The sequence below is a fragment of the Myxine glutinosa genome, chromosome 6 (assembly GCF_964187855.1).
Source record: "Myxine glutinosa chromosome 6, kmMyxGlut1.1, whole genome shotgun sequence".
NCBI classification, from domain to species: Eukaryota; Metazoa; Chordata; class Myxini; order Myxiniformes; family Myxinidae; genus Myxine; species Myxine glutinosa.
This window is the reverse complement of record NC_136266.1, coordinates 91384732-91400511: the sequence shown is the minus strand read 5'-3', so window position 1 is coordinate 91400511 and position 15780 is coordinate 91384732. Positions and strand designations below refer to the sequence as shown.

General features: G+C 52.0%; 1 protein-coding gene across 4 annotated transcripts in view; it reads left to right on the top strand.

Annotated features, from left to right (window-relative positions):
* Positions 1-15780, top strand: part of LOC137430082 (triacylglycerol hydrolase DDHD2) — a 60245-nt gene that overhangs the window by 12430 nt on the left and 32035 nt on the right. For all 4 annotated transcript variants that reach the window (XM_068120614.2, XM_068120617.2, XM_068120616.2 and 1 more), the window contains exon 3: positions 14332-14914. In XM_068120614.2, the coding sequence (XP_067976715.2) occupies positions 14332-14914 (583 nt within the window). The remainder of the gene's footprint in view (positions 1-14331; positions 14915-15780) is intronic.

The following is a 15780-nucleotide window of genomic DNA, read 5'->3' as shown; positions in this document are numbered from 1 at the left end:
TAACCCCAACAGACGACAGATAAACGGGACAAGGCTGACTCACACGGGGATTGATGGCAAGGAAAACGGGTCTTCGATGGCTCAAGGTGCACCTTGGCTCAGGGGCAAAATCGACCCGGTCCGGTCCAGAGATGCGGGGAGGTATTCAGCGCTCGGACGTGGCAACTTCTCTCTCCAAGCTGGGGGCGCATCTCCCGTCACGTCCGGTACGTGGCCGCGTATATCCGGCGGGGAGTGACACGCCCTCGGCTCGTTAGCTCCGCCCAGATGGAATCGGTCCGCCCTTCTTATTGGGTGCGGGGGGTTTACCAGGCTCCGCCCTTGACGAGGAGCTGACAGCCAGCCCCTTCGTGGTAACCCCGTGGAGCGCATGGATAATGGCGGCTAACCGAGCCGGAGGGAGGACGCACACTCCCCGCGCGCGCCGTTGTTGTAGTTGTTGTTGTAGTTGTTGTTGTTGTTGTTGTTGTTGTTTGGGGAAGAAGATGGGAGGAGGCATGGGAAGGTCCTAAACTCACTACTGGTGCCATATAATCACATTCTGGTGCAACGAAGAGTCAGAATTAATGGAAACGAGTCCTTAACTGACATAGACTAAGAATAACTAGCAAGATGTCCGAAAGTTGTCTACGTGAGATGCGGTGGACCTGGGCACGACATTTAATGGGGGAAAAAGGGGAAGGTCGGTTCTACAGAGTGTTATTTACAGGCAATGGGACTAGGGAATGGGGGATTGGGGATAGTTGGGGAGTATTGGGGAAATAGGGGAATATTTACAAGCGGATATGGAGGCCAAATTCCATATTCGCAACATTGCACCCTTCTCTACCCTCGGGGCGTCCCGACCCGATAAATTTTTACCTAGTTTAGTGTGGCACTCAGATGTAGTTCCCTCTACTATTAACTCTACCCTGAGTGCGACAGTTTTACAGATATTCACAAATGAGTAAATATGTCCCCCTGCGACGTTGCACCCTTCTCCTCTCAGAAACACACCCACAGGATAACCGAATCCGGAAAGAATTCGCAAACTAAACATACAGCCGGTAGGGAGCATTATTTACAAGACTACGCTGCTATTTACACTACGATCCAGGACCTGTTTTTTTTGGAGGGACACATGCAGATGTTATGCATAGAGAGAGCACGCATGCCAGCATCGATACACCAACCCACGAGTGCTCTGTGGCCTACGGCCTTTAATAATGTGCAGAGCACCCCTTCCAAGCATCAAAAGCACCACCCCCTCATGTACAGTCAGCACCATCCGGTGCACCAATAAAGTGTCTATAAATCATTGTGTGGTGTCGCAGCCGGCCGATGTTCTGCCGCTGGTCTTGCCTTCATGTGGTGCACTTGGCCTTCTTACTTCCTTAGAAAAATAAAGAAAGGCGCCAACCGCGTCCATTTCTTTATTGTGGCCGTCAGGGGGCCAACTGTTAGTGGTTCACCTTGTATGGCATAGGTGCCACGTTGACCCATAGGTCCATCCATGGGTGGTGCTTGGCCGCAAAAGAACTGCGGTCCATTGTGGGTGGCCACAAACATTGCGGTCCATATGGTGTATCGATCCAAGCAGCAAGCAGCGAAAGTGCAGGCCCACAACTGCGGAGCCAGCACCTCTCTCTCCTCTCTCTCTACCCCAAAGCCAGATCCTCGGAGGTGGGAGACAAAAGAAGCAGACAAGTGAGTAAGGTGGTAAGGGCGCAAAAGTGCACGCAATGCAAGGTAATGCACACTGGGGGCACATGGGAACCAGGTGAGACAGGTACGTTCCTACCGTACGCCCCCCTCCCCCACCAGGTAACCTACATGGCCCCTCCCTTACCCCTTACTGTATCCACAAAACACAACACTACCCATAAACATCTACTTTACAAATCAACAAACATCCCTACTGTCTTCCCCGTTCCTCCCATAAACCAAATTCGTCTTCTCTCCCTCCTAACCAATCAAATTTGCCATTTTCAACTCTCATCAAAATTTGCCATCTCCAACTCAACATCATAATTTGCCATCACCAATTCATCATCATTCCCTCCTAGGGAGGGAGAGATGGAGTCACCCCAATGTCTCATCCACGTCGTGATGCGTCTCACCAATCCACACAGCAATTCTCATTTCCTGCACACAGAACAAAGAAAACACAGGTGTGGAGTCATCATCATCACCACAGGTAAGTGGCTGCGTATGGTGCGACAGGTTCATCAATCCTAACTATTTCCTAAATGACTTTAACAACTTTACACTACCCGGGGTCTTTCTCCGGCCAAACCATTGGCCCTCTTACACTATGGGTTCTAAAAACCAATTCCCATTGGCCAACTGTGGTGCTTTTCAATTTGGGGTCTCACTCCCCCGATTCATCTCCCGGTGCCCTCGCACAATTTCTTGGCTGTGGCGTGTACCTCTCCCAGTGGGTCTACCCACCTGCACACCTCCACCACTGCAGTTGCCTCCGAGCTTACCTGCTCCTCACCCTAACCTAACTACCTGGGGAAGGCCCTCTGGCGCTCTCCCCACTCGGTGCCCTCTCTGGCACTGGGCTGCCCGATCCACACCCGGGATCCTCAGGCACCCACTCACAACTACCGGCTCCCAGAGCCCACCTGCGGCCTCACCTGGCCGACATCCTCACAGGGGTGGAGTGCCCAACCAACTACACGCACTAACAGGCTACACGCCCAGCCATTTCCACAACACTAATGCACCCATTCACAACACCATTCTGCAACCGCACCACAGATGCCAATATCCTACCACAATTTACCTGTACCCTCTACCTAACACTTACACTACCCGCCCCGGGTACTCGTGAAAGGGGTCCACTCTTCCCCATCCACACCTTCGCACCATGCACACCACTCCGTACCACTTACTCCAACTCTCTCCACACACCTGTACTTGCACACCTGTGCTCTCACACCTGGTGCCACCTGCACCCTTCTCTCCCCAAGCGCATTCGCGCTGATCCACAACACTCATTACTCACACACTGCTCCACACACCTGTCCAGTTGCACACCTGTGCAATAATAATAATAATAATAATAATTCATTTATTTTGTATAGCGCTTTTCCAGAAGCCCAAAGGCGCTTTGACAGAGTGGAAAACATAATGCATAACAATACATGAAAACAACAATTGCAAAAAGACAAGAATCAAGAAAACAAACAGCAGCGATATACGGCATATATATAAGACAAGAATCAAAAAGACAAGACAAGAATCAATAGGGAAATATTTAAAGCAAAAGGAGGGAGAAGGAGAAGAGATAGTCAGGGGTTAAATGCTGTGGGTTGAATGTTGAATGCAGCGTTGAACAGGTGGGTCTTTAGTGATGTTTTGAATGTGGTGAGTGAGGAGGAGTCTCTGATGGTGTGAGGTAGTGAGTTCCAGAGGGTGGGAGCAGCGATGGAGAAGGCCCTGTCCCCCCAGGATCTGAATTTGGTCCGGATGGAGGGGGTCAGGAGGTTGGTACCAGCAGAGCGGAGGTTGCGGGTGGGAGTGTGTCTGGAGAGGAGGTCAGCCAGGTAGGATGGGGCCAGGTTATGGAGGGCTTTGTATGTCAAGAGGAGGATTTTGTACTGGATTCTCTGGGGGATGGGGAGCCAGTGAAGCTTGTAAAGGACGGGGGTGATGTGGTCACGGGTCCGGGAATGAGTGAGTAGACGGGCAGCGGAGTTCTGAATGTATTGGAGTTTATTGGTGATTTTTGAGGGTGAACCATAGAGGAGGCTATTGCAGTAGTCCAGACGGGAGGTGATGAAGGCGTGGATGAGGGTTTCTGCAGCCGTGGAGGAGAGGGATGAGCGGAGACGGGCAATGTTTTTCAGGTGAAAGAAGGCTGACTTTGTGATCTGTTTAGTGTATTTGTCGAAGGAAAGGGTTTGGTCAAAGATGACGCCAAGATTCCGGATGTGAGGGGAGGTGGATACTGGGATACCGTCGATGTTGAGGGCAAAGTTATGGGTGGATTTTGTGAGCGTTTTTGGGCCAATGATGATTATTTCAGATTTATCACAGTTAAGCTTGAGGAAGTTGATTTGAAGCCAGGATTTTATTTCAGTGATGCAGTTTGTCAGGATAGAGTGGGTGTCGGTGGAGACGGACTTGGTGGAGATGAAAAGCTGGATGTCATCGGCGAAGCAGTGGAATTGGAGACCATGACGGCGGATTAAGTGACCGAGCGGGGACAGGTAAAGGATGAAGAGGAGGGGGCCAAGAACTGAACCTTGGGGGACACCTTGGGGGAGGGGAGCAGTGGGGGATTTGCAGTTATTGATGGAGATGAACTGGCATCTGTCAGAGAGGTATGATTTAATCCAAGAGAGGGCAGTGCCGGTGACGTTAAAGGTGGATTCAAGTCGGGTGAGGAGGATAGTGTGATCGATGGTGTCAAAGGCAGCGCTGAGGTCGAGGAGGACGAGAATGTTGAGGTTGCCAGCGTCAGAGGAGAGGAGAAGGTCGTTGGTGATTTTGAGGAGAGCAGTTTCAGTACTGTGGTTGGAGCGGAATCCGGATTGGAATGTTTCATACAAGTTATTGGCAGAGAGATGATGTTTGAGTTGAGTGGCTACAGCGCGTTCCAAAACTTTTGACAGAAAGGGTAGGTTGGAGATGGGTCTGAAGTTGTTTAGGGTGTCAGGGTTTAGACCAGGTTTTTTTAGAATGGGGGTAACAGCAGCAATTTTGAGGGAAGGTGGGACGATGCCTGTAGACAGGGAGGAGTTTATTGTTGCAATGATAAGTGGAGAGAGAGCAGGGAGGGAGGCTTTGACAAAGCTGGAGGGGATGGGGTCAAGATCACAATCTGTTCACAAGCAATCACACCTGTTCCATCCTCACACACACGGCATCATCTCAGCTAACTACTCCCTTCTGAAACTCGCGCTTCCCAGTCGTCCCTTTAAACTATTGCGCTCCCTCGTCATTATCATCCATACTAATCTACCTGCGTCCCCACTACAGGTATCAGTCACTAACTAAACTTAACGTTACCTAATGTCATCTTCTCTAGATCCCTACCAATATAACCTAACCCACCCGGGCTAGTTTTCACTGCCCTACACCCCATAAGCTATTGCTCCTTTGCCCCCATCATGGGAAGGGTGGCAGGGATGCCACCCTTACCCACCGGGCCTATCGCTCCTCAATTCCCCAGTCCTCTGGCACTAATAAGCCCCCCTTATTCAGAGGTACTGGGTCCCGCCTCGGCATCTAAAGCCGAGGCAATCCACGGGGGCGCCTGCTCGCCGGTGTAAGGTCTTATCCGGTCGGCGTGGACGATCCGAGGGAGGGCTCGTGGCCCCATTTTGATCTTAATGACCACGTCACAGATTTGCGACAGGACGACTCCTGGGCCTTGCCAGGGGGAGGTGAGTTTTGGGCACCTTCCCTTCCGCCTCCGGGGATTAAAGAACCAAATCTTCATCCCCGGAGCGTATTGACTCCCCTGGCTCCGGTCGTCGTACCTGCGCTTCATCTTTTCCCCCGCCAGATGGAGTTGGCGGCGGGCGAAGGCATGGACTAGCTCCATGCCTTCCTCTAGGTGACGTGCGTACCCCTCCCTCGGCGGGTTAACCACTGTGTCTGGCACGGGACCGCATAGCAAGTCGGCGGGAGCCCGTAACTCCCGCCCATACATAAGCAACGCTGGACTGCATGCGGTGGCCCCGTGCTGGCTGGTTCGGTAGGCCATAAGCAGATAAGGGAGATGTTCGTCCCAGTCATCCTGACGGGTGGCGGTGAACAGTGCCAGTTGTTGGATTAGAGTTCGGTTAAATCTTTCCACCATCCCGTCAGATTGAGGTCTTAAAGGCGTTGTTCTGGTTTTCCGAATTGACAGGAGACTGCACACATCTTTGAGCAATTTGCTCTCAAAATTTCGTCCCTGGTCGGTGTGCAACTCCTGTGGAATCCCATGCCGGCACACAAATCCTTCCACGAAGGCCTGCGCTACCACCCCTGCTTCTTGGTTGGGGAGGGCGTAGGCCTCCGGCCACTTGGTGAAATAGTCCATTACAACGAGGATATACTTATTACCTTGGCGGGTGCGGGGCAGCGGCCCTAGAATATCCATAGCCACCCGCTCAAGGGGGGCCCCCACCTGATGTAATTGAAGGGGGGCCCTCATCCTCCGTGCTGGTCCCTTTTTGGCAGAACAGGCGTCGCATCTCCGACACCAGTCCTGTATGTCGCGCCCCATATTCACCCAATAGAACCTCCGGCGGACCCGAGATATTGTCTTTGTCCTGCCCAAATGGCCGCCGGAGCGGGTACCATGCACCTGTTGCAATATGACGTTCTTGAATTTGTCAGGGACTATCACCAGCCAGGAAGTTCTATCAGAGGGAACCTCCACCCACTTGCGATACAAGATGTTGCCTTTCAATTCCAGGGTCTGCCACTGAGCCCAATATGCCTTTGTTTGTGCTCCGAGGGGGGTGACCTCTTCCCCCTTTGGTCTGTGCCCCAATTTGACCCAATTGAACACTGGCCCCAGGACAGGATCCTCCTGCTGGGCCGTGCTCCATGCCAAAGTTCCGAATTCCTCATCTGCGGTTAGTGGCAAAATTGGCCCTCTCACCCGGGTTGCCCGGACAACGAGGGTCGGGTCCGAATCGCCCAATTGTTCCCTCTCGTGTCTCGCACAAAATTTGCAGTTTTCCCCCAGACAAGGACGCCGAGAGAGTGCGTCCGCATTACCATGGGCCTTCCCGGCCCTATGGGCCACATCAAAATCGTACTGCTGCAACTTTTCCAACCACCTTGCAATTTGGCCCTCCGGTTCCTTGAACCGAAGGAGCCATTGCAAGGAGGAATGGTCAGTTCTAACCAAAAATTTCCGCCTGTACAAGTACGGGTGGAAATGGTTCATGGCAGCCAGCATAGCCAATAACTCTTTGCGAGTGACGCAATAATTTCTCTCGGGCCTACTTAAGGCCCGACTATAATAACCAATCACTCTCTCCACGCCCTCCTGTGTCTGAGACAAAACTGCGCCCAATCCTTCCTGGCTCGCATCCGTGTCCAGGGTAAATGCCCCGTCGCTAGTGGGGTAAGCTAGAAGGGGTGCGGATGTTAGACACCCCTTCAATTTTTGGAAGGCCTCGTGGCACTCCCGTGTCCAATTAAATCGCGTCCCCTTCTCCGTAAGCCGGTGGAGGGGACGGGCCAACTCCGCAAATTTCGCCACAAAGCGCCGGTAGTAGGAGCAGAGTCCCAAAAATCCCCGCACCTCTTTGATGGTACGTGGTGCGGGCCACTCCTCTACCGCTTTAATTTTGTCTGGGTCCGTTTTTACCCCCTCGCGGCCAATCACGTGACCTAGATAGGCCACCTCTCTTGCAAACAAAGTGCACTTACTCGGGTTCAGCTTCAACCCTGCCTGTCTGAGGCACCCGAACACCTGGTCCAAATTAGCTACTGCCTGGGGGAACGTTTGGGCATGTACCAGGACGTCATCCAGGTACACCAGGCATGATTGCCATGGCATGCCGCCCAGTACATGCTCCATCAATCTTTCAAAGGTGGCGGGGGCGTTACACAAACCAAACGGCATCACAGTAAACTGATACAGTCCCTTACCTGTGGAAAATGCCGTTTTCTCCTTCCCTGCCCTATCCATCTCCACCTGCCAATACCCACTCTTGAGGTCCAAAGTTGTGAACCAATTTGAGCCCGCAACGGCATCGAGGGTGTCATCAATCCTTGGCAGGGGATATGAGTCCTTGAGTGTCACGTTGTTTAGCTGGCGATAGTCCACGCAGAACCGCGTGGTCCCATCCTTCTTTTTGACCAGCACAACAGGTGACATCCAAGGACTTCCCGAGGGCTCGATCACGCCTGCGTCGAGCATTTTTTCAACCTGCTCGTCAGCTTCCGCCCTCTTGCTCCAAGGGAGCCGTCGGGCGGCCTGACGAATAGGCCGGGCCTCACCGGTGTGGATCTGATGTTTCACCAGGCCCGTACGTCCAATATCCTCGGTGGACAGGGAGAAGAGGTCCAAATGGGACCCAACCAGTTTGTGTAAGGCCTCCCTCTGGGTACCTCCCAACTCTACGCTACTACGATTTACCATCTCGCAAATGGGATCGGGCCAATTCCTACTTGTTATTGAAGGCTCCCCCCGGGGTCGGCTCGGCTGGACGTTCTCGCCCCTCACTGTCGCGACTTCCTCAACTGGGGTGCAGCCAGCTACCCTCGTGCCCCTTACTATAGTGCGTGGTTCTGTACTTATATTTATTACTCGGATGGCCACTACCGGTCCGTCCGTTTTTACAAGGGTGCGGCCCACGATTAAACCCGGTATGGACTGCGCTGCCACCGGTTCGACCAGGCCGCAGGACTCCTGCCACGTTGGGCGAGCTGCCCACCGGGCCGGCACTATCGCCTCGGCCCTTGGGGGGATGGTCACGGCCTCGGAAGCCTCCAGCTCCGCTCTCTCGGCCGTGCTCACTCCCCCTAACGGCAGCTCTTCTACTCCCACCTGCAGGATCCCCCGGCACAAATCGATTTTACAGCCGCTGGCAGTCAACAGGTCCAACCCTATTAAACATGGGTCGCACACCTCCGCCACCCAAACATCTATCTCCCTCCTTACCGACCCTAACTTGAGGGTCACAGAACCACGCCCTATGATCGGGGCCGTTACCCCGGTAGCAAGCTGCAAACTATAATTTTGCAGGTGCTGGATCTTATCCCAGCCACCTGCGCTCGAATCAAGGACCACAGGGCTGATGATCGTGGCGCTAGCTCCTGTGTCCACTACGGCGTCTACCCCCACGCCGGCAATTTTGCATCGAATTGTCAGGCTACCGGTTCCAATTTGGCCACAATAAATGACCTGTCGCGTCAATGAGGGCTCTCCTCCATCCTCTTCTGCCGAACACCGCCCTACGTGCCCGACACCTTCTAGTTTCCCGGGGTCTGGCGGGGGGGTGTCTGGGGTCGGCTAACCCGCTCCCCCCTGGGCGGAGTTGAGGACCTCAACCGCCGGGGATCATCCCGGCGCGCGGCTCGACAGTGCCGCGCCAGGTGACCCAGACGGTTGCAGGTATAGCACCTCACCTGATAAGGTGCTTGCCTCCGGAATTCCAAATTTCCCCCCCTGTAGGTCCGAATTGGATTACCCGCTCGTGGTCCACCGCGGGCCACCTCCGGGTCGCCTGCCATGGTCCAGGTCCCGCCAGGCGCTGGTCCACCAGCCTCCGGACCATGCCCGCCAGGTCAGGACCCACGTCGTGGGCGGGCCCCCTAAGGGGTCCGCCCTCCATCGGGGGTCCCACCTGGCGGACCGCCATTGCGAGACGCTCGCCCCCCCGGGCCAGGGGCCTCGCTGCTTCCCAACGGGCCGCAGCGTCAGCCGCCTGGCTCAGAGTCTGCGGGCGCCACATGGCGAGCTGTTGCCGGAGCTCAATGTCCGGGAGGGCCTGGATAAAATGGTCCAGCGCCAGGCTTTCCCGGGAATCCGCTGCCATGCTAGCATGTGCGATCCCCACTGCGCGGCGAATGTCGTGGGCAAGTTCCCCGATGGCTTCCTGGGGCTTGCGCTTTCGCAGCGCGAGCTGAGCTTTAACAAGCTCGCTCTGCTGTTCTATGCCGAATCGATTAATTAGCGCGTCGCGGAGGGCTGGCAGGGTGAGAGCACCCGCTGGTAATGCCGTCAGTACCTCCGCCGCCGCGCCGCGCAATGCGGCCACCAGGTGTACTCCACCTTCGTCCTCACCCCAACCGTTGCCCTTACACACACAGTCGAACTGCGCCAGGTACGCGCGTAGATCACTCTTGCCGTCATACGGCGCGAGTGGGACCTTGTGGGACCACCTCGCATGCGAGTCGTTGCCCGCCTGCCGGACCCCGTGCGTCGACCCTTGCGGGGTCAGCGCGGGGCCGAACCGGCCGGGCCCCCACAGTACATTACCCCCAAGGGGCTCTCGTGCCTCCCCGGTCCCTCCAACAACTACCCCTGTTGGTGTCGATGCACGGGTCACCCCTCCGCAACCCGCTACCCATTCTATACCACCACAACCTTGCTCACCCACACCTCGCACCTCTCGTTCCATACCCTCCGGACCAGCCATACACCTCACTCGTGGCCTCTCACGAACATCCGGGTCTATCTCGACCCCCAAGCTTATTAAATCACCTGGCGCATCATACGCACGACCATATTGGTCACCACTTACACCGGGTCCTCTTTCTCTTCGCTTCTCCTCCATCACCTGCGAATCCCTCATCCGGTTAATGAGCACATCATCACGATCCGAACGCAGACTTTGGACCAATTCTTTTACTTCCTCCTTTATCTCTTTCTTATCCTCTCTCCGTCGCTTCTTAATTTCGCTCACCCCTTCTTCCACTTCTTCTAATTTCTGCTTCACCTCCTTCATCTCTTCGTGCGCCCCTTTAAGTTCTTCCTCTAACTCCACTTAATTTTTTTCTATGTGCTCCCGCACCTCCCGCTCTTTAACCTCCATCACCTCTACCACCTTGTCCATTTTCCTCGTCAGGTCCTCATGTACCGTCTGACACTCTTTTTTAATTACCCCTACGTCCTTTTTCATCTCCTTCTGTGTCGATTTTAAACCCTCTATTACCGCTGTGTTCTTCTTTACCTGGTCCCCCAACTCCTTTTGTCCCACTGTCAGTTGTTCTACTCCCAGCGTCAACTCCTCTATACCACCTTGCAATTTTACAGTCCCCTTTCTCACCTCCTTCTCCATGCGCTCCTTACAGTGCCTCACCTCCTCGCGCACTCCTCCGACCTCCTCACTCACTCCTCTTCTGATCTCCTCTCCCATCACTTGCATCTCCTGCCCAGATGCCACCCTCATCTGCTCCATTTCCTCCCTGTGAGCATCCAGTTTGGTTTCTACCCCCATTCTGACCCCCTCTATCTGCTGCCCCATTTGGTTAACTTCCCTTTCCGCTTGGTCCCTCATGTCCCTCAATTTGCCTTCCATACTGTTTTCTAACCCCTCTAACCCATTTTTCACTCCCTCTATCTGATTCTCCTGGGCAGCCATTCTATTTTCTACCCCCTCTAACCCCTTTTGCATCCCTTCCATTTGATTCTCTTGAGCGGCCATTCTGTTTTCTACCCCCATTAACCCCTCCTGTATTTCCCCTAATCTATTGTCTAATCCCTCAAATTTGTTGTCTAGTCCCTCAAATTTGTTTCCTAATCCCTCTATTCTACTCCCTAACCCTCCGATCTGGGCCCCCATGTCCTCCCTCAATTTCTCGCTATTGGACCCCATGTTTTGTTCTAACCGTTCGCTATTCTGGGCCATAAGGGCCTTCATTTGTATTAAAAAAAGGTTCAAATCCACCAGGGGCGCTGCCACGGTCGCGGGCGTGGACGCCGTGGCCATCTGCGAGGCGCCATTTTGCGCGCCCGCTACTTCGTGCGTGACGGCGCTATTTTGCGAACCTGCTACCCTCACTGCTTCGCTCTCCTCGCGTCCCTCAATTTGGTCCTGGACCGACCCTGCCTCACTCTCCTCTACCGGACCCCAGTTGTCTTGGTCTGCCATAGCGCGACTTTCAAAATTCGGGTTTTTATTTTCGTAAAACAAATTCAAATTTCGCCGTTATAATTTCGCGCGGGAAACGCGCTCCGAATCGATTCTACTACAAATTTGGGCCTAATAAATTTAGTCCCGGGTTCGAATTCCACTCCTCGACACCAATTGTTACAGACGCGGTGGTGGATGTTAGTTTACCGAGCGGTTTGGTATGACCACGTCTGCACAGTTTACCCGATTATGCTCGAACGTTGACTAGTCGCGCTACGCTAGGTCAATGAAGGAAAAGACACACGGCTGGGATTAAAATGACACGACACCAGGGATACGGTTCTCAAGACCTCCGGAGGAGATTATATTAAGGCGGAAGGTTAGATTACAACTACAAGAGGGACATCATAGAAAGACAGGCACTTAGACACACTTATATTAACCCCAACAGACGACAGATAAACGGGACAAGGCTGACTCACACGGGGATTGATGGCAAGGAAAACGGGTCTTCGATGGCTCAAGGTGCACCTTGGCTCAGGGGCAAAATCGACCCGGTCCGGTCCAGAGATGCGGGGAGGTATTCAGCGCTCGGACGTGGCAACTTCTCTCTCCAAGCTGGGGGCGCATCTCCCGTCACGTCCGGTACGTGGCCGCGTATATCCGGCGGGGAGTGACACGCCCTCGGCTCGTTAGCTCCGCCCAGATGGAATCGGTCCGCCCTTCTTATTGGGTGCGGGGGGTTTACCAGGCTCCGCCCTTGACGAGGAGCTGACAGCCAGCCCCTTCGTGGTAACCCCGTGGAGCGCATGGATAATGGCGGCTAACCGAGCCGGAGGGAGGACGCACACTCCCCGCGCGCGCCGTTGTTGTAGTTGTTGTTGTAGTTGTTGTTGTTGTTGTTGTTTGGGGAAGAAGATGGGAGTAGGCATGGGAAGGTCCTAAACTCACTACTGGTGCCATATAATCACATTCTGGTGCAACGAAGAGTCAGAATTAATGGAAACGAGTCCTTAACTGACATAGACTAAGAATAACTAGCAAGATGTCCGAAAGTTGTCTACGTGAGATGCGGTGGACCTGGGCACGACATTTAATGGGGGAAAAAGGGGAAGGTCGGTTCTACAGAGTGTTATTTACAGGCAATGGGACTAGGGAATGGGGGATTGGGGATAGTTGGGGAGTATTGAGGAAATAGGGGAATATTTACAAGCGGATATGGAGGCCAAATTCCATATTCGCAACAATATCATGCGATCTTGATGAAACTTGGGTGGGAGGTTGATATCATGATCTAGTTGTGTCCTGCCTAGTGTGGGCGTATTGCGCCCATTGTGGGCGGAGCGACGCCCGAAAAAGATGTCTTTTTAGGGGGTAATCAAGTTCAAGCTACATCTTCTCCGAGGGAGTTGGTGGAATCTGACAGGAGTTTCGGTATTTGGTTAGGCCAATGTCATGTGTCTAGCCCCACGGAGCTCGATTTTTCATTTTCACCCCAAGGTCAATGTCACAAGGTCACAAAATTTAGAAAAGTTGATTTTTGATGGTTTTATTACATTGCTCACTTCCTGATAGGGTGAAATGTCGTACATGATCTTATATTATCACATACATCATGAAATACAAGTTTTCCAACAAATTTCAGAATCTTTGACCTTTGAAGGTCACAAAGGTCAAAGTTTCAAAGTTGTCGGAATCGAACCGAATTTTCGGTATTGTGTAGCTAACTAACCTCATAACTGATTATACATTATTTTCTAACTCATTTCAAGGTCAGTAACCTTCGTTTTGATATTTCCGGGCCTGGCCTGTCCAGGCCTGTTTCGGTTATAGTCTGTCCTTTGTCATTGAATACCGCTCGCTCGTGAACCATCGTCGTCTCCTGACCTGTTTTTATTAAACCTACTGGCAACGGTACCCGCCCTACGGATGGGGCTTCAATTGGGAGGCCCAAATGAAAAGGCAAAATATCAGAAATTGAAGGCTTTTTATATTTTAAACAATTTATATAAACATCCGTTAAGTCATATCACACGCAAATCATCAAAATCTAAACAGTATTTGTAGAATTTCAATAAAAGCCACATCACTGTTCATATTGGTAAATATTATTCCATAGTGTTGGGAAAAACTGGAAAATTTGGAAATTGGAAAATTGGGAAAACAACATAGCCTATTTTACTCCATGGGGTTCCAGGATTACCCACCCAAAATTTTGTTGCGATCGGTTCAGCCGTTTTTGTGGTACCTGGGAACGGACAGACAGACATTTGGTGAATGTTCAAGGACGCCCAAGTAAGATTACTTGTTGAATTTTAATTTCTCTTCTGTCTTGTTTAATTGGAGGCGTGGGTTCAAGGACGCCCAAGTGAAATCCGTGCAGGTAAGCCTCGTCACCCTCAACCCTCGCGCGTGCTGAAGAGATAACACCGCCATTGTTTGGGTACGCCTCGGAGTTCAATCTCGATTGGTAATCCGTCACGTAGGGGTGTTAATCCCGATGGTGAACACGACAATATTTTGTTTGTGTATAAAATACCCTGATTATGTCTGTGCTTGCCCCACTGTTTTCATCCTCACTCCTCCACCCATCACACCCCTTCTCTGAGTAAATCTAAGTTGAGGAACTGTTAGTTTGAATTTATTTGATACGATGTAGATGTAGCGTCGGCTTGATGGGTTGAATTGCCTACGCCTGCATCCAAGTTCCTTGTTGTATATCCTTGTGCATCTCGTCATTCTTGGTTCATGAAATTTCAGTTTGATTCCCCTTCAAAGTAATTTGTTGCTCTTCTTTTCTTCCTAACAGATGCTTTCAATCCAGAATCGGCCTCCATGCTTCACCCAACCTCAGAAACCAGCTCCTGCTCAGTATTCCGCTCCCCTACCCCCTCCCTTTCCCTCTCAAGCACAAGCTCTCACAGCTCCTTTCCATTTGCAAGCCAATGTCGAAAATCTTACTGAAATGTCGATTCTTTCTACACATTCAATATGCACGCCTGCTGCTGCACCTATCCCAACTGCTTCCTCCACCCCAACCACTTCCACTGCCCCAATTGCTTCCTTCATACCAACCGCTTCTTCAATTCCAACCACTTCCTCCATCCCAACCACTTCCTTCATCTCAACCACTTCCTTCATCCCAACCTCTTCCTCCGTCCCAAACATTTCCTCCATCCCAACCTCTTCCTCCATCCCAACCTCTTCCTCCATCCCAACCTCTTCCTCCATCCCAACCTCTTCTTCAGCTCCCTCATCATCTATTGCCTCCACTATTCCCATGCCTCCTCTTGAGTTCCACTGGTTTTTTGAATCGTTGGAAAACTCACAACCACCATGGCTACCGTTTAGCCGCATCGATTCCTATAGGCTGGAGAAAGCTCTTGCGATAGGTGAGGAACTGGGAAGCATGCACCATGAAATCAAAAATGCCACAGTGATGAAAATGATGAATTATTCTTGTTGAGTGCAGAGGCCTGTGAAAACTAATAAATAGTAGGCGGTTGGGGTTTCAGGCAGGTAAATCAAAAATGTAGGATAAATTCGAGGGGCAAGCTGTGCACTTGAATGAACAAGAATAACTTAATGACCATAATCATCCCACTTCAAGCTTGTCATATAGAAACTACAGTATTTTCCCCTCAAACCTACCATGCCAACCCATTTCCCCTTCTCAAGCCCCCATCTGCATTATTTGAAAATACCAAAAATGGTACTTGTAGAACATCTATCTATAATTCCAGCAATCTCTGTGTGTGTGTGTGTGTGTGTCTGTGTGTGTGTGTGTGTGTGTCTGTGTGTGTGTTTGTTTGTCTGTGACCGCTGTTTCTCGACAACCACGGGTCCGATATACTTGAAACTTGCCAGGTATATTGCTGGGGACCCGAGGATGTGCCTTTTCAAGGTTTTAAATTAATCGCAGAAGTAGTTACCGAGCTATGTCCAAAAAACGATTCAACCAATCAGAGAGCAGCGAGCTATCACGTGTGCCGAACGTGGCGAACAGACTCTGCCTCGGATGGCACATTTGAGAGCGTATTCATTTATTTCCCGTCGGCAAACTATGTTGGCGCTATGTTGGCGTTAAACGATGTTTTAAAACTAATTAAAACTAATTTGCGATTCTTTCGCTTTCCTGCGATATGCGACCTTCCGGACAGTCAAATGAGGACGTCACTTCCGGACTTACGGATAGTCATAGTGACGCTGAACTGATGCTGAACGTGGCGAGCAGACACTGCCTTGGACGGCACATTTG